This window comes from Cotesia typhae, unplaced genomic scaffold (assembly GCF_013202065.1).
Source record: "Cotesia typhae breed Kobodo isofemale line unplaced genomic scaffold, CoteBio_Ctyphae contig_4, whole genome shotgun sequence".
In the NCBI taxonomy this organism is placed as follows: Eukaryota; Metazoa; Arthropoda; class Insecta; order Hymenoptera; family Braconidae; genus Cotesia; species Cotesia typhae.
The window spans coordinates 2594644-2621921 of NW_027423748.1; the positions used below are offsets into that span (position 1 = coordinate 2594644).

Here is a 27278-nt window from a genome sequence, read left to right on the forward strand (position 1 = left end):
AACCAGGTATAACAAGCAAATTATTACGTTCATCACCCCTTCGCGGCCTAGGCTCACATATTTGCAAGTTATTTCTAATAAGTGGCTTTTGCTGCAGATAAAGCGCTTTATAGATTAAACACGACATGAAAAAACTCCTCCTACTACTTAGAGTTAACCAACACAATTCTTTGTAGTACCTCGTAACATGTTCAAATCTAGATAATTTAAATATATACCTAACACAAGCATTTAGTTTGCGTTGCAGTCTAAGTTGTTGTTGAGCTGTTAAATCGGTATACACCGCTGCGCAATAATCGAATACTGGAAAAATCAAGGTAGTTACTAGTCTTTTCTTGACCGCGAAACTAAAGGCGTTACCGTTCATTTTAAGTTGGGCAAGAATCCTCATGGTCTTCTTGCAAATTTCCAAAACCTGCAAGGACCAGGTAAGAGTATCCTCAAGCACTACGCCCAAGTATCTAACCGATTTACATTAATCAATGACAATATCGTTTTTAACAATGTTAGGTACAGGAACATGCTGAAGATCCGCAAGCTTGAAAACAGTGCCAAAGATCATCGCCTTCATCTTACTAAGATTCATCTTTAACCCATTCTTAACGCACCATTCCGTTATAACAGCTATCTCCTCATTCAAAGTATTGATACATCTCGATAAATCGCATAATCTACAATTTAAGTAAATGACTAAATCGTCAGCATAGAAAAGATGTTTACAACATTTGAGGAGACGCCCTAAGTCTGTTACATAGATAGAGTATAATAATGGGCCGAGGACACTACCCTGTGGCACACCACACAAAATGTCCTTCCACACAGATGTTATGCCATTACTATCACGCACAGCTTGCAATCTACCTACTAAGTAAGATAAAATCCAATTGATTACATTGCAACTGAATCCCATAGCTTTTAATTTGAACATGAGAACATCAAAGATTACAGAATCAAACGCTTTACTAAAATCAAAGAATACCGCAACAGTAATGTTTGTTTCATCCATACCTAACCTGATGTCGTCACAAAATTTTAAGAGAGCATCTTGCGTATTGAGTCCTACACGGAACGCTGTCTGAAATTCATCAACGATACCATTAACTAACAGGTATTCAAGAATTTGATCATGAACACATCGCTCTAAAGCCTTCGACAATGTACAGACTAACGATATAGTCCTGTAATCTGCATAGCTAGCAGGACTGCGCACTTTTGGCAAAGGCAGCACATAAGATTGCTTCCAGGCCGATGGAAAAGAGCCAGAAGACAACGAGAGATTAAAGAGATTAGTTATATGAAACAGAAAATAGAGTAACAAAATTTTGTAAGTCTTTATCTCAAAGTGATCAGGACCCATTGACCCAGAAGTCAATCTCATGCAAGCTTGCCTTACATTTGCTAAGGTCAGTTCTTTAAATTCAAATGAGCTACTGTGTTTTACCACACAAGTTTCTAGGTAATCAAAATCTATGTCCTGCAAAGGCGGACCGACAGCATTAACAAAGTACTCGTTCATTTCATCTAAATTAAGATCCGGAGCCGCATACAAGTCATGTCGCTTAGCTAAACCTAAATTACGGAAATCATTCCACAAAGATTTCGCACACTTACAGTTTTGAAATCGACTAACAAAATATTCTTTCTTCGCATCTATAATTTTACGCTTAATAACTTTACGCATTCCAGAGTACTCTTTGTAGGCAAATCCCGATCTTTTAAAAATCCTATACAGCTTCGACCGACGGCGCTGAAGAGTCTTAACTTCTTGAGTCACCCAGGGTGCAGGTTGATCACGAACTTCAACTTCTCTCAAAGGCGCTACTGCTTCAATCACTTGACGAATGTGTTGATGAAGCAAATTATTCATTTCGTCAACCGACTCAGAATACTCAACGTGTGACAGATCTAAGTTGTCGCAGATATTTCGCATCCAGGTGTCATCAATATGGTTCCAACTCCTGCACCAGATCTGTTTACGCCCATGCACTGGAACAGAGTAATCGTAAATAATCGAGATAAGATCATGATCTGCTAAAAACGGTTCTGATGACTGTCTAGAAGAAATTACTAAGTCCTCATGACTAACCAAGCAATGATCAATCCAGGAGTGACTATCAGCTGAATGATGAATAGCTTCGAAGTTGACCAGATGCATACCGAGACTTCCATAGAATTCTAGTAGGAGATCCGATCTTGAGTTAGCGGCTTGCATATTAATATTAAAATCCCCAAGAAGAATAACATAATTGTAATGTGATATAATGTCGTCCATATCAGCCTCCAATAGATTTAACGATGAAGAAGTAGGCGGATTATATACTACTCCCACTAATATTTTTTGTCTCGTCGAGTGCCAGATTTCAATAAGCAAATATTCCGGGTGACCAGGAATATATTTAGAACTGATGATAAATTTTGACGAAAGCGAGTCTCTGACGTACAACGCAACACCTCCCCCACTCCTTTGATACCGATCATTCCTGTGCAGTGTAAATGATGGAATATGAAATTGAGCATCTGACATGTTTGCGTTTAACCATGTTTCGCTAACAGCAATAACATCAAAAGTATGCGTCCTAAAAATTCTCTAAACAAAATGAAGTTGCAGTTTAATGAACGAATATTAACGTGACAGACACTGAGAGGAACTTGAGCAGAGGTAGTTGATTGACTCACTCGTTCCTGAGCAAGCGATAATGATGATGAAGTGAATGAAAGTTATTGACATGAGCGAATGTGCTTTTTAAGCTCCTCTATCCCATTAGATGGCAATAGTTTTAGCGGCGGTTTCTCAGAATCTATTCTGACGAACACTGAGGCTGCAGCAATCCACACATTTTTTGCAAGCAGCTTAGGATAGTCCTTTAATAACTGCAACCGAAATTTATATAAACCTCGCGGATGACGGCGATGAAGACGCACAGGGTCCTGCGAGATATTTTCCTTGGCTATCAAATCATTATTTTTAATAACAATATCTCTGGACTTCTTGATCATTACATCGACAGCTTCTTTGCAGTCAAACTTTATAAGCACATCCCTCCGTTTTTGCCTAGCATTCCTTGTCCTAGCTTCAGCTACTTTGCCAATTCTTTTTACATATTTGACTCCGAAATCATCCCGAGGGACGTCAAGGACGTCAAATAAATTTTTTACAACTTTCTTGAGATTTTCCTCCCCTACTTCTTCTAAACCAGATATTGAAATCTCATCCGCAAGAGCTTGTGCCTCAATTTGTAAGGCCCTTTGTTCAAAATTGCAATTCAGTAAAATATCGGCTGCCCTCAAAACCTTCTCAGCTTCCTTTTTTGAGCCATCTGAAAATCCCTTATTTTCAAACTCACTCACTCTTTTCTCCAAACTGATAAATTTAGTATCCAATGCAGCCTGCTTAGAAATAATATCATCCACTTTTTCATGTAACTCTTGTGCTGACTTTTCAAGGTTATCCAATTTATCAAGCTTACTTAGCTTGGGTAAATGAATACCAATCGATGTCAATAAATTGCATGACGGAAATACTTTTGCACCAATTCAAATAACTCATTCGACCAAATTAAAGAAGACTTTCAACAAGTTACAAATCAATAAAACAAAAAAAAAATTTTCTTTCTGGCCGGGCAAAGATCGAAGAATCGATTCGGATTTAGTGACAATAATACTTCAACTCAACCAGAAGATCGAAATACACATATGATGGTTTCAGATTTGGCTAGTAAGATTTTATTGTAATTTATGTTGTAACAGGGTAAAATTACCCTAAATCGATGTCACCGGATATCGATAATTATTCGACTCAGCACTGACGCGCCCCGATCTTCGGGGCCTTCCGTGTAGTAATTAAGAGGGGGGGTAAAATGGGTAAGTACTCGGGAGCCGGCGTGTGTGAAAATCAGAAGAGGTTTGATAGCCAGCCACACCGGTCACTGTTCATAGGAAAACAGGTAATTAATTATTCGCACGTTAATTTTGGAACGCTGCGATGAAAATTATCAAGTTTGTCTTTTCAATCTTGAAGGCAAAATTATTAGCTATTTTACTGTTACAGGAATTTGTAATTTGAATTGGAGTCGGATCCCCGGAGTAAAAAAAAAAAAACAACGGATACCAGGAAAACTCGAGCAATACCTATCCAGGAGAATTCACCGGGTTAGATAGGCATCGGGATTTTCATCGAGTCTAAACTAAGGTACCAAATTTCATTCCGTGGGAGGAAAGTGGACCGCGGCTTGCACTCGGTCTATTTTACCTCTTCTCAATTTATTTTATATAAAATTTTATTAATAAATAATAGTTGAACATTCGCTAGTTTGTACTGAGTGATTTTCATGGGGGCTTATACCCGAGAATCACTCAATCGACCTTGCGGGAAAATTTTAACAACTAAAAAAATTATCAATTAATTAATTAACATCCGAAGAATCCATTAAATTTATTGTTATAATTTTTATAATAATTAACTTAAGAAAAATTGAGTAATTTTGTCACGTGGAAAATAATCGACAAACTTTTATTCGTGGAATTTTGGTCGAGCGTCAGTACATTTTGTGTCGCAGTAAATTCCAATACCCAAGGTCAAATACAACTAAGCTAGCGAATGTTCTAGCAATTAAATTTGAATGCTTCGTCTTGTGTCGAATTTTTTATAAATTATAAAACTATTGGAAGATTATCAAGAATTTTATATTAGGAATTAATTACTGAAAATATTTTATATGATAAAATTATTTTGTCACGTGTGAATTTAGTAATTTTTGGGATTAAGTCCGTGAAGTAATTAAATTAAAATTACCGAGACCTAATAATTATTGGCGTGGACATTAAGTCCAAGAAATTAGTTATTCTGAGTAGGAAATTTACAGTAAAAATTTAATTAGAATTAGTTAATTAAACTTGTGTTAATAATTCTGAACGTGATTGTAAAAATTTATATTGTGATTAATTTAATTAGCAAAAGTTAATTCAAGATATTAAGCCTCTCGTTCGAAATAATTATTGTTATATTATTAAGATCATGACAATAGGTTACTCAGGAATTTTAAGCTATTTTAATATTTTAAACCAAAGTAAAATTAGCAATCGGAAATTGAAAGTTGGATATTAGTTCAAAGTTAATTGAAATTGGTTGTTAATTGAAAGTTATCCTACTATTAAATACTAATGATGGAATAATTTAAATTAATAATATTGTAATTAAATTAAAATCATTTTTTTCAAATTAAAATAAAATTCAATTAAGCAAAGTGTGGGTTATGTGTGTGAAGAATTGTACGGGTAATGTGTGATAGAGAGTGTTAATAGTGTTAAGTTTGGTATTCCGGTGGACTTAGTTTTAAGTTATAAAAGTGTGGAAAGTTAGTTCGTTTTGGTAGTCCGGTGGACTTGTAATTTTCAGCTTAGTTGAAGGACAGGTGTGGGAGACCGTTTGTTAGAAAAAGCCCAATAGTTTTAGGACAGGTGTGGGAGACCGTTTGTTAGAAAAAGCCCATTAGGTTAAGGACAGGTATGGGAGACCGTTTGTTAGAAAAAGCCCGTCTAGTCATCGTATCGTCGTTGGGAAGGTTCGTTTGTAAATATCGTTTATTTCACAGTTATTCTCCGCTTCGTTAAATAATAAGTTAATTATAGTGTGTGTGAGTGAGCGTTTAAATTTGTTAAATTTGTTATTTTCTTGTTAATAAATATTGATCAATCTTGTTAATTAATTATTTATTATTCAGCAGCATTTTCCTCCACTCTCTCTACCCTAAGAATAAGATTTCTCAGCTCTGGACCAGTTCCAGGAACCGTGATAAAAAATCCTGGTGGCGCCCTGATAAATATATTGTTTGTTAGTTTTGTTTGTTTATTTATAAAATTGATTAGGGGCCAACCTGAGCAGGTAAAACTGTTACAATGTTCAATTTTTTAATCTGCTGTAACTATCAGTTTCATGTAAATAATTTTTTATTTTTTCCGAAGCAGCTGAGTCTGCCGTTGACGTGATTCTGATTACTCAAGTCAGGAGTATTACTACCTGATATATCAGCAACAACATCAAGTCAAACATCAAATTTTGTATCAGACTTTGAAAACCAGTTATGTTAACAATGTCTATGGAACAAATTGATGTGATGATGCCTGAATTATGTGTAGCGGTCTGAAAATTAGAAGAAGCAAAAATAATTTTTCCAATTCTATTCTTATGAAAATTAAATAAATGTGATGAGAACTATCTTAATATCAATATTAAGCAATTAAATTTCAACTGGTGTCTTTATACATCAAAATAAAGCTTTAAAGCCTGTTGGAAAGAAAAGAAAATTACTTTTATTTTTTAAATCACCTTAGACTATTTACAATTATATACAATGATACAAAAATCATAAAAAATATTCTATGTGATTACAAACGATTATATATAATTTTGTAGTTGCGACATGAACCGATTTTTTATAAAATTTTAATTTAAATATGTTACGATACGTAATTTTAGTTAAGGAGGATATAATAAAGTTCTTTACCGTAAGATGGACGGTGGTGTTTATTACTCGATAGGCCTTATTAGGTGAGTGAATAGTAATTACGGACAGTGTCTCGGATAGCTTAACTGGTAGAATCTTTGGCACGTAACCAAACGATCCGGGTTCGAGTCCCGGTCTGGGGTGTCCGAATTACTTTTTTCAGTTACCGAAAATTCCTACTGAGTAAAGGTCCTCCCCTTCCTCCTTATCCTTTATTTCCCTAATTCCCAAATTTGTCATTAAAGACAAAGTCTCGGTCCAAAGTCTCGGACTCGAACCCGGATCGTTTGGGGTTACGCGCCAAAGACTCTACCACTTAAGCTATCCGACACACTGTCCGTAATTACTATTCAGTCACCTAATAAGGCCTATCGAGTAATAAACACCACCGTCCATCTTACGGTAAAGAGGTATTACCCTACAACGGTTCTCAATTTTCAGAAAAATTTCCCCCCATATGCCCCAGTGTGAAGCATTATAACTACAATGTGAAATAGTTGAGATGCAGTACACTTTTGCGCCTCCTCTCACATGCGCAGAAGTAAAAAAATAATCCCATTGTTCCTTTTTTTTGACTTGGCTACGTTGCATTCTAGCTCAGAATCGTTTGCCCCTTGAGACATGTGTTGTAAAAAAATTTAATGTTTTGAAATAATTTTGAGGTTAGTTATAGTTGGAGACTGCAAATAATAAATAATGACTTCGCGGCTGAAGAATGGCAGATTTGTTAAAAAAAGAGTCGGTGATAAAGTTAATAATGCTTTAGCAGGTATGTCTACTGCTAGAAAATCAAAAATTGAAATTACAAATGAGGAAGATCGAGATGAAATTCCGGACGAAAATGGCATAGTTACGTGGAAAATAATTGCTAAAAATCTAAAATACGGCAACTGTAGAAGTCTTCTAGATCTAGAAAAACTTCATAACTTCAAAACAGAAGGCCTTCATTCACGTTTTGAAATAAAATGTGATTCATGTGCAACATTTGATATGGTTAATACTGGAGTGAAAAATAATGCAGTATCTGAAATTAACTCATCCGTAATACTCAGTAAGTTGTTAATATAACATTTCAATAATTATAATAAATTATACGCCTAATTATTATTAATTTATTAATATTAATTGGTCTATTACTGTGTTATTGCTTAATTAAAAATAATATACATTTAAATATAACACTGAAGTTAGCCATCAGCTGTTAATTTTAAAAATTCTTATAACAACTAAATTATAACACAAAAATGCTTCTAAAAATTTTTATTTGTAATTTTTATTGATTTTCACATATGAAATTTTTTAATGAAATTTTTTTTATAATAATTTCACTACTAAAAAATTTTAAAAAAATTTCTTATGTTTGTCAACTTCAGTGTTATATATAAATTTACTTAGTTTATTGTATGATGTATTAATTAATTATGTGTTTCAGGTGCTATTCATTCAGGTGTAGGAAATACAAGTTTAAATAAGATTCTAGCTTGTGCAAATTTACCTCAAATGAGACCACAGCTATACAAAAAATTCGAGGATATAATTGGCAAAGCAATTGAATCTGAAGCAAGGGATAGTTGTAAGCGAGCTGCATCAGAAGAAAGGGAGTTAGTTATTAAAAATGTAAAAAAATTATGTGATGCATTGTATGAATTTATTCAGATTCATTTAAAAATTTAGAAGAACTCATGCTGATAAAATAATAATTATAAATCACATTTTTACACCAATCTTTTTAAATTGTAAAATATTATTGTTTTGTACTGAACTGAATTGTAACATAATTATAACTCTAATTTATAAATATTTTTTTTAATTTCTATCATGTTTTTCGAATATTGTACTCTATAAGATGATTTATAATTATTATAGTATCATCAAATGTACAATATAGGACAAATTTAACTTTAACTAAAAAATATTACTTGTAATTTTGTTGTTTCGATGTCACAATAGACATTAAGTATTTTTGTTATAGCTGTTGGTAAACAGTTCATAATAGTAAATCATGCACTTTCTACATCATATATTTTACAGGAAAATGTTTGTTCTATGTTGTATATTTGATATTGAGTTGAGTAAGTAAAATTTTAAAAAATGATTGGAAATTAAATAAAATTAATTATTTCTATTCTAGGCCTCCAGAAATCACAAAAGATATTTTTCCTCAATTAAATCTCCTTGACATCCATGCACAAAATAATAATAATTTATTTGACACTGCTTTAGGTGAAATAATTAATATAATAGTATCATTTGATATGGGTTGGACTAAACGTGGTAACGGACGTAGCTATGATAGCTTGAACGGCTATAGTACAATTATTGGTTTTTTATCAGGGAAAATTTTAGATTATGCTACAAAAAATCGAAAATGCCGAAAATGCGATCTGGGGCATAAAAAAGAAGACCATGACTGTCGATTAAATTTTCACGGTAGTGCTAAAGCTATGGAGGCAGCAGCAGGAGTTCAACTTGTGAACCATAGTATTATTCTGAAAGAAGCAGGTCTTCAAGTACGAGTCATCATAGGAGATGAAGATAGTTCTATGATTGTTGCTGTACGAGCAGACAACCCAACAAAAAAATTTTATAAATTATCTTATAAAAATTACTTGGCTAAGAATTTCGGGAAAGAATTGTACGGCATGCAAAGTAAATATAAAGAATTGACTAGAAAGAATGTTATACCTCATTTAAAAAAATGATTCACTTACGCTGTGTCTCAAAACAAGGGCAAATCTCAACAATTGGCAGTAAATTTGAAGCAAATACCTGATCACTTATTCAGTAGACACGAAAATTGCGGTAATTGGTGCAATTCTGATAAAAAGCATACTATCAATTTATCAGATGAGACTTTATACGATGCATTGGTCAATTCATTTGGAAAATATGCTTCAAATCCTCATAAATTCTCTATAGCAGCTTCTAGTCAAGCGAACGAGAGCTTTAATAATATTGTTGCAAATAAAGCTCATAACAATAAATGTTTAAGTACAACTGCAGCTTGTGATATCAGAGTAGCAACTGCTGTTTGTATTAAAAATGACGGTAATCAAAGTATCTTGAATATCCAAAAAAAAAATTAGATATTCCTATGGATCTAGAACAGTTCAATATGTTCATAATAGTGATATAATACGAGAGAAAAAATCTACATCAAGCAAATCAAAGAGTAAAAAAATACGTAGAATAGAGTTGAAGCAAAAGAGAGAACTATTGAGAAAAAATAATGAAAAATGTGAGGGCATTACTTGTGAAAGTAATTGTGGAATAGATAAACTGACTAATTATGTTCGTGATAGCAAGAACTGTGATATTAAGCAGAGAAATATTTTAGATGAAGATAAAATTAATGTTGTTTATTTTGATATTAAAACGACAGGATGTGCAGCTGATGCTCATATTTTACAAATAGCTTCAATTTGTGATACTGTGGTTTTTAATATTTATATACATACCAAAACAAAGATCTCGACATCAGCAAGCGCTGTTACTAAACTTCACTATGATCATGCGGGGAATTTATTTTATGAAGACAAGCAGATGTAAACTCGGAAAATTTCGGGTGCTCTAGAATCTTTCGGACAATTCTTAGAAAAATTGTCTGAGAGTAAAAAAAAATGTTTGTTAGTTACACACAATGCCCGCTTTGATGTTCCCCGACTTTTACGTGCAATAAGTAATCTAAATGCTTCTAAAATTTTAGATTTAATTGTAGGCTTTGCGGATACTTTAGCAATATTTCGATCGTCCTTGAGTGATAGAAAAGGTCCTGGTAAATTTAAATTAGAGAGTCTCAGTCAAGATTTTTTAAAAAATTCAGATGATGAACAACAATCATTCCATGATGCTGCTTATGACGTTCTGACTTTACAGAAATTAATAGAAATATTAAATTTAAAAAATAATTTATTCACTTGTTATAAAAAATGTGACGTTTATTTGCAAGAACTATCTGATGCAAATAAAACAAAACATAATTTAAAAGTATTAACAGACTTGAAAGATATTATTTCGTAGAATATTTGTAAAAAATTAGCTATGAATGATATTTCAGTTGATTATTTGAAACAAATATTTAATCAAGGAGGTGATGAAGCTATAGTGCAATTGTTTACTGGAAAAGTAAATAACAAAGTAAGAATAACAAAAAAGAAAGACATTATAAAGAACGTCTTAAACTTTTTAAAAAACTTAGTTAAGAAACTTAGTTAAGAAACCAAAAAAAAAAAAAAACAATTTTAAGAAAGAAAAAGTTTCTAAAAAAGAATAAAATAATTAGTAGTGTTACGTTCCCAAAATTAGATATAAATTCATTTAGAGTTTTAAATAATTAAATATCAGGTTTTGACACTGTGGGTAGTCGATCGACCCCCGATGTGTCGTCACAGATGAACTTACTGACTTACCATTATGGGCCCCATAAGTCTGCCCATACAACCCCCTGAGTTTCTAACCATTTCGCTTCGAAAGGCGGGAAAATGTCGTGCCCCGTCCTCCTGAAGAACTCCTCTGAATAATACCCGTACCTGGGGTCGTTGATGGGAATAACGCCCCCCGGAGGGTGAACCTCTGGAACCTCGATTGGGACCAGCTTCCAAACCCTGGTGATGTCTGTCCAATAGGCGGGACGGTTGTTGCTGGCGAAGATGGACTGACCCGGTGGATCTCGGCTCGTGGGTGATTTAGGCGAGTCTTCCTCAGCGGTTCGAACTACCCTTATTCGAGGTTCGATTAGTATCTCGTCGTCTGTTACTCGCACTACTGGTCTCACGTTTTGTACTACCTCCGTTCGTGGTTCGACTGGAGTTTCAGCGCCGATTGTCGGCAACGATAGGTAGAATGGCTGGGCCAAGCGACGACGACCCTCTTGCACCGAGCGACCCGATCTTCGTGACCGTTTTCCGTGAGGCATTTACGTATAGGAAATTGGTGCTGGCTGAACGCTGGCTAGCGCTCTTGCCGAAGATTTGGGACCTGGGGATACGCTGATTAAGCGCTCATCCAGAAGGAGGGTTAGGTTGGCGAAACGCTGGCTAGCGCTTTAGCCGGAAGGTATTCTTATATGGGTTGGAACTGCTATAAAGCGCTCCGCCCCATAATAAGTATATTTGGAAGATAGATTTGGTGTAATTGGTTCATTAGAGCATTAGATCTGGGTAAGTTCAAGTCTGAGGATGGAGCTCTCTGCACTCGAGAGTCTCTAGCTCTACTGACTGCTCCTGGCCAGAATAAATGTTTATAAATCTTATTGTCAGCCATGTTGGTAGCTCAGGTTGCTCCTGAGAGAGTCGACGAGGCCCGGGTCCCATGCTGACGCATGATGTTTTGGTTATCCGCGGCCACGGCAACTCTCTGCCGACGCCTTATCACAAGCGATTTCCGTTACTCCGCTGTTAGTATAACCACCAGCGAAGCAACTGATATCGCTTGGTATGCGTTCCGAGAATCATCTTAAATTAAAATAAACGCTTTTAAATGAAAAATAAATCTTGAGAACAAAATAGAAATCGAAATTAGGCGAAAATTCGTGAAACGTAACAGTAGCATTAATGTTCTTCTAAAGCTAAAAATAAGTGCCTTTATAAAATATTTATTGAAAATGTACTTTTAAATAAATAAATATTTATTATATTTGTTATTTTTGCTATATTTTTAATTTATACTATTTATTATTTTACATATTTACCTTTCCTATACAGTAAATTTATGCTTAACCTATATCCATTAAATTTTTATAATTATTTGAATCTGTTGGGCTCCCTCGCGGTTTCGGGATTACTGTAAAATCACAGTGAAATCACTGTGAAATCATTGTCACTGTATTTTTAAGCTTCTACTGTATTTTAAACTTCCCGCCTAGTGCAACGTTGCCAAGTCACTATCTCTCACTTATTAGGTTATAAGAGAAAGCTTGAAAATCATTAAAAGTAACAAACTTTGAACATTGATTATAAAAAAATTAATACCGCTCGTTTATGTTTTTTTTCTAAAAAAAAACTTGTTATAACTTCAATTAAATATTCTCAGTTTAGAAAAAAATCCTAAGAAAATTATGGTTGTTATTCAATAAAATATTCGCTCTAACTACGGTCAGGATAGGGAATACATGTTAAATGTACGATTTTTAATTGCTAATATTTCAAAAATTAGTACCGCAAGGACTATTAAAAAAAAATTTATTCGTATAGAGAACACTGAAAAGTACGCGTATTCAAAAATTGAAGAATATTGTAAGAAAAGTGATTTTTCACAGTACCTCCTTAACATAATGTTTTTCGTTATTAATGACGACTAAAACCAAAAATATCTCGTATCATCTCTTTTTTTTTTTTTTTTTTATCAGAAAGGGCTCTTAATTTTTACATCTATAAGAACTTTCTTTCTAAAACAAGAAAAATACCTAAGATTTCTTTCAAGAAGTCCTGTTTTGGTCTTCAGGTGGCGCATATGACGTCCTTTAGACCTCGTTAAGACTTCATTTCGAGTAACTTTCTGTCGTCGAAATCTTAAAAACATAATTCTTTAAGAACTGTAGAAGACGTCATATTGCTATCTGAGTATCAGTACGTATTTCTTAGAAATCAACGTTTTATGTTAAAAACATATATTTTTCTCAAAGAAGAGTTTTGAAAGTTTTTTCAATTTCTCCCTCTACAATTCTGTTTGCAGATCTATTTCTAGCAAAATTATAGCGTTTATGAAAAAAATCTATAAAAAAGTAACTCTTCTTCTTAGAATTTAATATCTTAAAAATAGTTGAAGACAAAAAATTGATCAAAATTAAAAAGGCCTTTCTCATCTAATGCTATAATATAAAGAATCATAAAAGAAATTAAAAATGCAGAAGCTATATGTGTCCGATTTAAAATAAAATGACCCAATTAGAGATTGACATGTAATAAACGAGCCTTATCAAAAGATTTGTATTGTCAAATAGTTAATAAATAGATATAACTTACGTCATATTTTTCTTGGATATGTGGTCCTGCTTGAGCGACGTAAAGTGTACTAGCAGTGTCAAAAACGAGTTCTTGTGGCAGGCGAGTCATTTTTTTTTGACCTATTTCATTACAATTAAGATAGAGAATTACATCAACAGTTGAAACACGGATTACAACTTTAGACCATTTTTTCGTTAATTTTGGCACTTCGAACTTAGCGATTTCTTCCGAATGAGAGTATTCATCTGAATTAGTATAAACTAAAGAAATGTTCTGACTTGAATTGGATCCGTCCTGCAATTAAAATAGTTACAATGACATTTAAAAAAATGTTTCATCAATCTTGCTAAGGAAAAAATTAGTTATCATCTCTGATTTTTGACAATGCATCAAATTTAGTATTTATGATCTGTTTTCACGACATGTCTGATGATATAATAAATGTTTTATCGTCGTACGTTACTGTAAAATAACTTAACATTAAATATTTATTTGCTGGATCGGGATGTTTGAAAGAACTTGTAATGTACTTTATTCGTGGTTTTTTCATTTATTCTATAAAATATTAGAGTTTAATTATTAGTGAACACATTATTATTGTAATTATTAACAAACTGACTTACAGTTTAATTTAATTATTTAAGGGAGTACTGAGGCAAATAAAGACACCAATAGATTATGGCTATTGGTTTTTTTCTTACACACTAGTGCTGCCTCTTTTAAGTGACTATCGCTCACTTACTTCCACTTACGTAAAATATCGAAAGTCGCTAACTTCAAACATTTTTTCTAAAAAAATGAATACTGCTCGTTTATGATATTTTTGAGAAAAAATACTTGTTATAACTTCAATTAAATATTCTCAGTTGTTCAAAAAAATTCTAAGAAGGGTATGGTTGTTATTCAATAAAATGTTCACTCTAACTACGGTCAGGATAGGGAATACATGTTAGTTGTACGATTTTGAATTGCTAATATTTTGAAAATTAGCACCGCAAGGACTATTGAATAAATGTATCCGTATAGAGGACACTGAAAAGTACGCATATTTAAAAATTGAAGTATATTATAAGAAATGTGATTTTGCACAGTACCTCTTTAATTGTTTAAATTAGAGTAATATTGATTGCTTTAATTATTTTAATCATAACTGATGAGTTTTTGTGATTGCGAAGCACCATACACAAGCATTAATATAATTAAATATTATGAGCGTTGATATCGATTATAATTTAACAAAATTATGAAGTATTAATATTAATTATTTGAATTACACAAGTTTAATTAAATAATAATTATCACAATAATTTATTTGAATGACGCGACAATAATTGCAACGAGTAATGAGCCGATTGATGAACCGGATAGATAGTACGAACGCTAAGTGAGACGTTGCAGTCATAGGAGAAATGATAGAAAAAGAGATTATAAGATTATGCGCATACTTGATGGGTTGGTGATGATATCACCTTAGTCAGATATGACTAAAAATAAAAACTGAATATTAAATTGCTACATGATGAGTCATATATCATTGTAATATTCCTGAATACTATCTTAATCCCCTGTGACTGCAGAGTGTAATTATTAATAATTGTACTGTAACAGGGTGAATGTACCCTGTATCGATAAATCATCAAATATTGGTAATTATCCGAATTACCTATTACTTATTACCTAATTTAGCTATCATATATGGCTATGATACATGTATCACAGCTAAATTTGTCATTAAAGACAAATTTGGGAACTGGGGAAATAAAGGATAAAGAGAGAGGGGGGACCTTACTTAGTAGGAATTTTCGGTGACCGAAAAAATTATTCGGACAGCACAGACCGGGACTCGAACCCGGATCGTTTGGTTACGCGCCAAAGGCTCTACTAGTTAAGCTATCCGAGAAAGTGTCTGTAACTATTATTCAGTCACCTAATAAGACCTGCCGAGTAATAAACACCACCGTCCATCTTACAATAAAGAGCCATATATTATAGCTAAATTTGTCAGTTAAGACAAAGACGGAGAGAAATGAATGGTGGATACCACTATACCAGTATGGGCGAGAATGTCATACAGTATGGCATCGAAGATTTTTATCCATTATTAAATTCTACACATAGATGATTCTACCATTGCGGGAATGGTAACATTGGCGATAGTGATCGCGAACGCCGCAATGCTAGTATAGCCGTCAGGCCCATACTGGCTTGCTCTATGTAAAATCCTTTTGGCAGGCAGACCTAGCCAATATTGTGATACTAGCTACAACACCATTGGAGTAACAACAATGTTTATTTAATTATAGCAGTAGGTTATGTCCAAACTACATTATATAAATGATATTAATTATTTTATGATATGATTATTTTTTTTTTTTTAATTTCTACTTTGATACGAATTGGTTTTAGTAATAAAAAAAAAAAAAAATAAAATAAGATTTAATAATGTTATAGCTTATATCCAGCGTTTTGGAATATAAATTTTTCCATTTCCAACTGTTACACACCTTGTCACAGTACAAAATTTTAAATCTGAGTAAAATAAACAGGACCAGTTTTTATAATTAATACTAATTTCATATGCTTGAAAGTGTTCATCAAAAAAATTTTCATCAATACATGTAACGACCAAAATTAATTTTTTAATTTATTCCAAAAAAATGTTATGAATATAATAAAATAATGGTCCGTTTTCAGCGGGCATCATTAATACTGTATTTTTCATCAATTCTTGGCCTATATACTTTACAGACGACGTTGAACAAACATTCATTACTCCAGCAGGAAGACAGTGTGCAAGTAATCGATAATTAGAATCTGTTTCGATGTTTAAAATTTTAGACAGTGGAGCGGTAGTAAAAGATCGATTCGACTATTGAACGACCATTTCGGAAGCCATATTGGTTGGTGGCAAAGCCTCCAGCACGGTCGATGTTGTTAAGAAGTCTTCTTTGTATGAGCGTCTCAAGTAGTTTTCCAGCAACGTCCAGTATACAGAGTGGTGTGAACGATGAAAGTGTTACGGGGGTTCCTTTACCTTTATCGAAGAGAACCAATCTCTGCCACTTCCAGATCGCGGGAAACGTGCCAGTTGCCAAACATGCATTGTAACTGTTCAGGAGTATGTCTGAGTATTCCAGGGCTACAGTCTTGATCATCGATATCGGGATGCCATGAGGTCCAGGTGCCTTTCCTGCCTTGAGTGACTTATCCGCGTCTTTAAGTTCTTTAATTGTAAAGGGTGTAACTGCGTAGTATTGTAATTGTAAAGGGTTAAATTGTTAAAGGTGTTAAAGCGCAGTATTTCTTCTCCCGCGGCGAGTGTTTGGGAAAAAGCTCCGCTACAATACTGTCCATTAGGGCAATTTTGGTGAAGTCTTTCCAAGTCGTTTGCCAAAAATTCGGTAGATTTTACCCCAGATATCCTTATCGAGATCGCTGCAGATCTCTTTTCACAACCTCGCTTTATTTGGTTTGATGGCTCGGTTTAGCCTGCTTATACTCTTTCGAATGTAAGTTCTGTTTCATGATTTAACATTATACGAATGTGTGTTTATTCGACATTAGACCAACACAAACACCGGTAATCGTGTTGCGCTCATTTAACATGAGATAAATTACGACACAATAAATTTTGTCCTTGAGATATTTTGTCCTTAAGAAATTTTACTAGATAAATTATGTCACGCTATCAGAGAGTCGCATTCTGCCTTGGCTTTGATGGACATGGTGATTTATGAGGCGCATTTTGCTTTATTTGGCGCCGATTCCATTGCTTTGAGGCCCTTGGACGTTGACGAGACGTTTATTTCTAGATGGGTGTAACTCTTGACAATCTCCAGGGGGTTTTGTTTATAGGTACTGATATTTTTCTGAGCAATTACTTATTCTGCTAGAGGCTTTGAAGATTACTATTTTGGTATTGAGCGTATTGAATGTAAGTCAGTTTGTCTCGCAGTACTCCTCTAATGCTCTTAATTTGCGAAGAAAATCAATATGAGAGTGTGCGAGTATGACTGTGTTGTTACGTCCCAGGTACCACTCGGGTTTGTAAGTAACCAATAGAATAACTAAGACTGGAGATTGAGATGATACAACCTTCAGAGTCGTAAGTAGAGGTTCTCGAACTAACTCCGAAATAACTAACTTCGATGAATTCAATCAACAATTGGATTTATTTAATTATTTAAAATACACTTGCAATGTAAGTGGTTTTACAACTGCCGTGAAGTACGTAATAGTATTTGATGAAATTTGATTCAGTAGTCTCATGACAAGAATTAATTAAGAAGAGTCTTAAGTTCGAAACTTTAAGATCGAGAAGACCCTTGGAAGAAGAGCCCCAAACTATTCGTGCACCCTGCTTGTATCTCCTCGTCAAAAATCTACGCCCTAGGAAGAGTAGGATTGCGTATCGAACCCCGAATATCCTGTTATCTTGAGTTGATGCGCGTGGCATTTTCGAGGCCCACCTGGATGACGAGCGCTGACTTAACTCTAGAGTCCGGGACATGCAGGCATTCGTTATAATTTATTTATTTAGAACATTCCTCGAATGTTCTTGAATATACCTTATATACTCAACGCAGTTGTCTACAATGAATCATTTTTATCAGTCCAGATTTTCCATTAAGATTCTTCGTGAGAAAATGTTAATGTAAATATAAATACATTCTGTTTACTCAGGTGTTGGCTGAATTTTACATTTTCTTATCATTTTCTATTTCGATTATCTAATATTTAATATTTAACATTTAGACCGTACAAGTTTTTTGATCTGAATAACTCCTCTATATCGAATAAGAATAGTGGAAACAAGTCGGGACTTAACGAATCTCCCTGAAGGACGCCCTCCGTCACATCAAATTTGTTGAATTCCCCATTTGACTTGGATCGTTGCTTGGTCATACAGTGATTTAATCGTGTTGATAAACTTGGAGCCGATTTGTAGGTGGTGTAGTTTTTGCCACAAACGTAAATGCGAGATCGAGTAGAAGGTTCGACGGAAGTCTACAAATATTCCAAATATTTCTCTGCCGTCGTTATGTTGAAATTGGATAGCACTGATTAGTGTAAAAATGGCGTCTACACTGCTGCGCCCGGCATGAAAACCCATTTGACAGTCAAATAGTATGTTTTGACTGTTAGTTCGTGCAACTAGCCTTTTTTTGAGTATAGTTGTGAATATTTTGGTGAAGGTATTTAGGAGAGCAATTCCACGGTAGTTTGCTGGATCCGATTTTTTTGATAGTAAGGTCTCAAGTTCTGTCATGGAGATGTCGTTATCTAGAGTGCTGTTGGAGATACGTATTGAGAGCATCGCTGTTAAAATTCTGGGTTGATTGGTGGTAGCGTAAGACTCCGTCTTACTCACTCCAAGTGTTTTAGTCATATCGACGTATCTCTCTGGTTAGCGGCTTCGTCCAAATGTCGGCAATCATCTCATCTGTTGGCATGTGCGCCAGTTTTATCGTCTGGCTTTGGATCGCTTCTCTGACGAAGTTGAACTTGATCCTGACGTGTTTGGTCCAGTCTCGGAACTTTGTCGCCGTTGTTAATTTGATTGTGCCCTAATTATCGCACTAAATTGCTCCCTTAGAATTGTAGGATCTCCAACTCGTAGATGAGCCCTCTAAGATACATTGACTCTTCAGTGGCTTCTGTAAGGGCCTAATACTCAGCCTCCGTCGTCGACAATGCCACGGTTCTCTGTTTTCTGGATTTCCAGCTAATTGCGACTCCTCCCAGGATGAATGCGTACCTAGTGTACGACTTTGAATCAGTGGGGTTATTTCCCCAGTCGGCGTCAGTATATCCTACAATTTTACCAATTGGTTGTTGGCATACGAGGGGCCATCCATAAAGTACGTCACACGAATTTTAGGGCTTTTGAACCCCTCCCCCCGTCCTTGTCACAGGTTGTCACATTTTTATAACTCACCCTCATGATGTGACGTCACAAATTTCTTAAATTTATGCATTTATTAAAAAATAATCGAAAGAAAACAGCTATTTTCATTTTTTACTCATTTTTATTAAATAATGATCTTATTTTAGGTAGATGTCAATAATAAGCTTTGATTAATTATGACCCTGAAGATGGCGCTTGTATCTGAATTTTTGTTTTTATTTCCAATATCTCGAATAAAAATAGAGCTATGAAAACGAAACCGAATAGATTTTATTCATTAGCTCGAAATCTACATGTGGATGACTTCCAAAATTTTTTTTTTTTGAACAGAAATTTTTTAAAACTAAAACCAATTTTGTCTTGACTCTCTAAATTTTGTATATCATTAAATATAAACTTCCGTATATTCTCTGTAATAATTGAATGGATTTCTGGATGTGGAATTTTTTTTTTTTTTGATTTCATTTTCAGATTTTTTGATAGCAAATATCTGCTAGAATAATAGATGGAATTGAAAAAAAAAAAAAAGCAAATTAAAGATAAAAAAAAACTCAAATGTGGGTTTTTTTGTTTTTTTAATATTTCGGGTTTTTCCACCAAAAATGAAAGAAATAAAATTTTATTATTTTTTCGATTACTGATATCTCAAAAAATAAATTTTTTTTTCTCAAATCAAAGTTCCACTTTTTTATTATATTTTAATGAACATGTGGTTAATTCGTTTTTTTAATTTCCTTCAACGAATTTTGTAATATTCTGTTACGTTCCCAAATTTTGGGGCCTAATTATTTTTAAATTTAAATAATTTATTTAAGTCCAGATTTTGACCTCGTTAGGATGTCAATAGACTCCAGGTGGGTCATGTCACTGATTCCTCCGCGAAGTACTTTATTTTATATGATTTAATAATTCAGATTTTTAATTTATTTATAAGCGCTCTAGATAAAGGAACCAGGGTGGAACGCTGATAAGCGTTCTCAACCCTGGGTGAAGGTTTTAATAAGTATCCATTTTAATTGATTAACAATTAAATAGGTTTATTGAAAAGGAATTGGCAGGTTCAGCCTCGGACCAGCAGAAATTGCTCCTCTGCTAAGTCCTCGGACTGACTGCTCCAGAAGAAGTCTGAAGACAGAATGTGTATATGATTATTACAATGAGTTTATATAACGATTTTTAGTGACGTTGCACCTCAGGTTACCCTATGTGAACATCAACGCAGTCCAAATCCCACAACGTAGACTGTTTAGTCTACTAGGCTGCGTTGACGTTCCAGAAATCTTTTATCTTGAGGTATTTCCGTTTCGAAATACCTCGGATAATAATTAATTAATTAAAATATTAATCAATTGATTTTTGAATTAAATTTAAAATTTCCGAGAACGTAACAATTCTCAATTGAAAATTTTTTAAAAAATTTTTTAAATAATAATTTATTTTTTAATGAATTTTTTCATTTAACGTAGATTTATTTATGCACAATTTCAAATTTCATATAAATTAATGCTATATATATATATATATATATATATATATATATATATATATATATATATATATATATATATATAAGGGTGTGCCAAAATGTAACTTCCTTGGAGGACCTCTTAAAATTGGAATTTTGAGTTCCGCTTTTAACAGGGGTTGAGAATAAAAACTACGAAGAGGTGATTCAAGATCGTGTCGCTAACAACACCTCATCGAGGAGAAACATTAAGGAAAGACGAGAAACCCGGGAGTAATAGCGTCGAGGGAGTTTCGAAAGAAAAAAAACCAAGGAAACTCCAGGTACAATAAATACGTCTAAATAGATTCCCGGTGAAGCGGCATCAGCCAGGCCTTAAGTCGGCTGAAGGTTATCGCTATTTCACGTTCGGTCACAATCATTAGTTTTAATAAAAAGTTCATTAATTAATCTTACCAAAATTTAAGTAATTGGTTTAATCAACATTTAAGTACTTGTTAGTTGAACTAAAGTTGAAGAATTAATTTAACTGAATATCAAGAATAATTAACAAAATGTTTAAGAACAAAATTTGGTAAACTAATTAGAATAAAGTCCAAATAAAAGTCAGATTAAAATTAGGAACAAATTGAAGAACAAGTCAGAAATAAAATGCTAAATATTTAATTAATAATACCAGGAATTATTTTGGGTTATTAATTAAACACGTAGGCAGAATCTGGATTAATCTTACTAGGAATTATTTCAGTTTGTTAATTCATGATTTTGGTGTCACGTGAAAATTTGATCTCTGAAAATTGAGTTTAAGTAAAATCAGTTAATTTTTGTGTCAATTAAAATCATTAAAATAGTTCAGTAAAATATTTTAGTAAAAATCATCAGAAGTAAAAATTAGTTAAAATCAACATAAATAATTTGGAATAAATTTTGATTGTGTAAGATAAAACAAAAGTAAAATTAGAATCATAAAATAATTGTTAAAATCATTTAGTTAAAAGTAGAAAATAAATCATTTGAAAATTTCACTTGAAGAAAAATTCGACAAAAGTTTGGGAGAGGGTCCGCCATCTTGTCTCAAGCTAAAACGCTGAGTAAAGGACACACAAGGTCGAGACTAAAAATCTCAAGGCGTTATTAAGTGAAATATAATTCCCAAAATTAAAATGAAATAAATTCCAAGTTTCGAACAACACAAAAATGAAATAAACTAAGTTATTCAGAGACAAATAAAATAATTTCGTTAAAATTAAATAAAATAAAATCAATTGTCAATTTCTTAATTCGGAGATTAAAATTGATTAGTATACACTAAAATTGATTAGTATAAATAAATTAATTAGTAAACTCTGACTAAATAATTTGGACAAAATTAAAACAATTAAAGTAAATAAAATAAAATTACAAAATTCGGCAAAATGCAATTTGAAGAAAACAATTAATAAACTGAAGCTAAATTAATTTTAAGGAAATTAATTAAAGTAATTTAGTAGAATCATATTATAAAATATGGCGAAATAAAATCGACAAAACTAAAATAAATTTGTAGAATACTAGGACGTAGCGAATATTTTGTCGGCAGATTATTAAGACCTCTGTCGTCAAATTTTAATCTATTAATACGAGATACGAAGACCTCTTAGTATTAAATATTTATTGTTGTATTATTAAGACCACGGCAGTAAATTAGTTAAGAATTTTAATAAGAAAATTAATCGCTATAGGAATTTGGATTGGGAATGAATGGAAAATTTATTCAAGAAAAAATTTAATAATTGAAATTTAATTTGGATTTAGAAAAGTTAATTATCAGATTTAATTTGGAAAATAAAAGTAAATAATAGTCTTGGAAAATAATTAATAAAGGATGGAAATTTTAATTAGTGTGTTTGAATGATAATAATTATATTGTGGGTGCGTGTGTAGAATTATGGAATTATGAAATTATTAGAATTATGGAAATATGGAATTATGGAAATATGGAAAATTGTGAAATATGGAAAATGGTGGAAAATAATTAGAAACCGCGGTATGGTCGTTCCATAAGAGGGTATCGTCGGGAATAAGTAATTATGATAGAAACCGCGGTATGGTCGCTCCATAAGAGGCTATCGTCGGGATAAGGAACTTTGATAGGAAACCGTCGTCCAAACGGGAATAGGACTTAGTCTTAAGTGTTAATTAATTGTAAGGGGAATACTATTGTCATGGGGTTGGTTAAATAAAATTTCTTGAAAAATGAATTTCTTTGATGATTTCTGTTTTCTCCCCAGCAATCTCTCACGACCCTACAGAACTCACTCCATGCTCTGGTACAGTTTCTGGATACTGTATTTAAAAATCCAGTGGCGCCCTAAATAAATTAACGGGTGACCAAAGAAAACGAGTGGGCTTTGTCAGAAGAGTCGAATTCCGTTTCAATATACATGCACGTTTTTAACTTCCCGCCAAGAAAATCGAAGATTTTCAAAAATCGGGAAGTTATTGGTTTTACCCCGTTTTGAAAAAATCGAGTTTTCATTAGATCTCGATGTTTTGACGTCCTAGGAAGCTTCCCTGACTACTCCCGCGATGTTGTCACTGTGTGTGTGTGTGTGTGTGTGTGTGTGTGTGTGTGTGTGTGTGTGTGTGTGTGTGTGTGTGTGTGTGTGTGTGAGGGTGTGTGTGTGTGTGTGTGCGTGTGTGCGTGTGTGTGTGTGTGTGTGTGTGTGTGTGTGTGTGTGTGTGTGTGTGTGTGTGTGTGTGTGTGTGACCCGCTTATAACTTTTGAACGACTGAACCGATCGGAACGAACTAAACGGCGTTCTAAAGAGTTCCCCAAACTTAGATTTTCTGAGAATTTAAACCGATTCAGACCGATAAATTTTTAGAAATCTTGAAAAATCTTAAAAAAAAGTAAGAAAAAAATCATTTTTGAAAGTGGTTTTTTTGGAATATCTTTTAAACGGCTTTATCGATCAACTTCAAAAACTAATCCGCCCTTAAGCTTGAAAAACCACGCCGATCGTCGTCAATCCGGTCGAAATTGGTCAATTCGTTCAAGAAATATTACGTGCGAGTATAGCTACGTGCGAGTATAACTCTTTTGAGCCCAGGTATCGGCCTCTTCGGAGGTAAGCGAAAGCCTCACCACATATTCTTCGTTCAAGAAATATCATGAACAAAAAAAAACCAAAAAAGTATTTTTTTGGAATTACTCAAAATTTCCTAGTTTTATCAATTCAAACTTGAAGATTCATCATGAAACTACAAAAATGGCGTCAAATTCTGCCAACCGCGTGAAACTTGGTTGATTTATTGGAAAGTTAGTGCGGTTTGAAAATTTAAAGAATATTGTTCTATGATACTTCTATCAGACTTTTAAGCTCGAAGAGCTCAAAATAACACACGAATTGTGTTTCTGAGCTCGAAGAGCTCAAAAACATCATTAGTGCTATTTTATACACCGAGGAATAGAATTAGCGGGAAGTTAAACGGATGGCCTTCAGGGTCTACCGTATTCCTAATTTTTTTTTTAACGTTTCGTTGTTATTTACAACTTCTTCAGGCAAGCTGTGTACAGAGAAAAACAATAATAAAAAACATGTAAAACCAAATGAAAGAATACAATTTGAAAAGATAAATTCTTACATTTTCGAGGTTAACATTTATGTAATAACAGTAATTTTCTGAAACACTTCATCGTTAATGAAAGTAATGAATGAAAGAAAAACTACTTGATATAATACAGTATTACAAACAAATTTAAGAGTAAGTATAACATTTATCAGCCAAGCAACTAATTGACAAACAAAAACATGTTATTCGAATCAGCTGTCAAGTGAAACTAATAAAACCCCTGTGGTAACAGTAATTCATACTATACATTTTGTTATACAGACTGCAAAACCAGATGTTTACAAACGATCCTAGTTTCTAAGTCAACATTAAAAATAAATTCAAATTAAAAAACTTTCTATATAAACAACTATCTACATAATTATTAACTTAATTCTCACTATCTAAATAAACATTTTTTCGACTCAATAATGTCACAGTAAGAAGAACTCAAACTCTGAGTGTCAGTCCTGTAATTTACGCAATCAAACACTTTAATGAAAAACATTTCACTGACATTACGTTTAAAATAATGGGTTTCATAATCCAGAATTTCTGTAGCGTCAAACTGAAACTTATGTTCACTATCAAAGTGATGATCTGCTAAAGCTGTCCTGTTCGGCTTTAACAAACTTTCCGGTCTGCAATCCACAGAATGTTGATACAATCTCTTCTTTAATTTCTGTTTCGTTTGTCCAATGTAAACCTTTCCACATGTGCAAGGTATCTTATACACCACAAAGGATCTCTCCATTTTATCAACTGGATCTTTTAACCTGCTATACAAATCTTTAATCTTAAAGACATTGTAAAATACCAATTTACAATTGGTCGGTCTAAATAAAGAACCAATTCTCGGTGATAAACCCTTTATAAATGGAAACCTGCAGAATGACCACCCTCTAAGACCAGCATTGTTTCTCAAGTTATTCTTGACTCTGTCAACGGTAACTTTTTGGCACTTATCCACAACTGAGCGTGGATAGTTGTTATTCAGCAATAGGTGTCTAACTTTGTTTATACTTATAGAAACCATACTATCATGACTTAGGCGTATAACTCTATTGAAAAAATCTTGTGCAACACCTAACTTCTAGCTTAAAGGATGATTAGATTTAAAATTCAGGACTCTCCCAGAGCTATAAGGTTTTTTATACCAATAATTTTTGAGTTCACCTGAATCTGTTCTGCATACCAGGACATCCAAAAAAGTAAAGCAACATTTGAAAACGTAACATTTGTTTTTTACCCTTGGTCTACGTTCCTGATATATACAATTTTATTTTACGGATCCATGATCTTTTTCAAAATCGACTCTATCCAAAGTACTATAAGTGGGCTAAAAAGTTTTGTAACTTTATTCAGCTGAAAAAGCAATGTTTAAAATTTGAAAAGTCTTAACTTCTTCTTGGAATGAATTATGTTTATTATAAAATGTCAATGAATGCAGCAAAGTTACAAGCTATAGAGCATTTTTTAACATAAGATCACTAAATAGATCTGATAATTATAGTACATTTATAATATGATATACTCACAGAAATGCGGAGACCCAACTGAACAATTGTATCAAAAGGATTGAGCACAGCAAAAAGATAACTTGTTCGAGAAGATATCGGTTTGAAAGTCGCAACAACTGTGAATTCAGCGGGCAACTTTTCTGGAAGACAAAGTCTGTACGGTTGTTTAACTTCTGAACCTGGACGAAATCCAAATGCGAGAAAGTTATCCAATCCGTCGTCAATGTATTGATTTTTGTCATCAGTTGTTGCGACTGCTGCTTGAAGTAAATCGTACACCATTTCTGAAATGCAGAGTATTCAGAGAATATATAATCCCGTCACATACATAGAAGGGTTAGCTTGACTCAAGAGAAAAACATTTTATGATAAAAACAACAAAAAATTTCTTGAGTCAAGAGATAATATTCTTAAGATGAAATTGGGGAGTTATTGGTATTACTCCGTTTTTCAATAATCGAGTTTTTATCAGATCTCGACATATTGCGGTCCTAGACCTTCCCTGGTGATTTTTATGATGTTGTGTGTATGTGTTTCCGAAATTTTCAGTCTGATTAATTTGTGCTTAAAGGGAAATGAGAACATTTGAAAATCTACGTTGAATCCTGCTAACTGCGTGAAAGTCAGTTCATTCGTTGGAAAGTTATTGTAGTTTCAAAATTTAAAGGATAGTGTTTTATTCAACTTCTATTGGACTTTAAAGCTTAAAGAGCTCAAAAGAATTGAACAGCTAAGTCTTTAACCAACCTTTCTACCAGTGCATTTAGTTGTTGTATATGACATATACTAGATGAAAAGATGTTTAGTTCGACTAATTGATATGTTCTGTTCTCAAAATTACTTCTCAAAAATACTACCTGTGAACCAAAGTTGATTAATATGTTACGTCCCCACCTGCATTCGCAGATGTCTCTGAGAGCAAATACGCGCGCTAATTCAATCGCTAAAAATTATATAATAATTTCATAAACATTAATTTTTCTTATAAATAATTACGTTAAATGATAAGCCAAGAATGTTAAACATTAAATATTAAATAATAGTTCACAGGAAATAGAAATTGATAAGTAAAAGTAACTCAGTCAATAACCGAATAAACAAAAATATCTTTAAGTTTACATTAACATTTTCTCACGAAGAATGATAATGGAAAATCTAAACTTATAAAAATGATTCGTTGTAACACAACTAGCGTTGAGTACATATGTATATTTAAGGATATTCGAACATTGTTCTAAATAAATAATTGATAATGAACGCCTGCGTGTCCTAGACTCTGGAGTTGAGTCAGCGCGCGGGTCATCTGATTAAACCTCGGAAACGCGACACGCATCAACTCCAGAG

The 27278-nt window shown here is 33.3% G+C and overlaps 2 protein-coding genes across 18 annotated transcripts in view; one reads left to right on the plus strand and one right to left on the minus strand.

Moving 5' to 3' along the window:
* The window catches only part of Mp (collagen XV/XVIII-type protein multiplexin), a 622917-nt gene that overhangs the window by 505885 nt on the left and 89754 nt on the right, over window positions 1-27278 (minus strand). For 14 of the 15 annotated variants that reach the window (XR_012479230.1, XM_074243321.1, XM_074243325.1 and 11 more), the window contains 2 exons: window positions 25953-26218; window positions 13466-13741 (listed from right to left, as the gene is read on the minus strand). Coding sequence is in view for 14 of the 15 variants with exons in the window: in XM_074243321.1 (XP_074099422.1) it covers window positions 13466-13741; window positions 25953-26218 (542 nt within the window). In the remaining variant the exon portion in view is untranslated. Of the gene's footprint in view, window positions 1-13465; window positions 13742-14541; window positions 14806-25952; window positions 26219-27278 lie in introns of those variants that run through there. The other variant, XM_074243334.1, reaches the window with a different exon arrangement.
* On the plus strand, window positions 3628-8265 carry LOC141527722 (uncharacterized). 3 transcript variants are annotated; one of them, XR_012479231.1, is made up of 4 exons: window positions 3628-3944; window positions 4049-4189; window positions 5724-5881; window positions 5965-6165. XR_012479231.1 is itself a non-coding variant. In XM_074243348.1 (4 exons), the coding sequence occupies exons 3-4, from the start codon at window positions 7200-7202 to the stop codon at window positions 8175-8177; spliced, it is 597 nt and encodes a 198-aa protein (XP_074099449.1). In that variant the 5' UTR covers window positions 3628-3944; window positions 4049-4189; window positions 7171-7199; the 3' UTR covers window positions 8178-8265. The 3 variants fall into 3 exon arrangements, 1 of the variants encoding a protein (XP_074099449.1); XM_074243348.1 differs by lacking the exons at window positions 5724-5881; window positions 5965-6165 and adding exons at window positions 7171-7554; window positions 7936-8265; XR_012479232.1 differs by lacking the exon at window positions 5724-5881.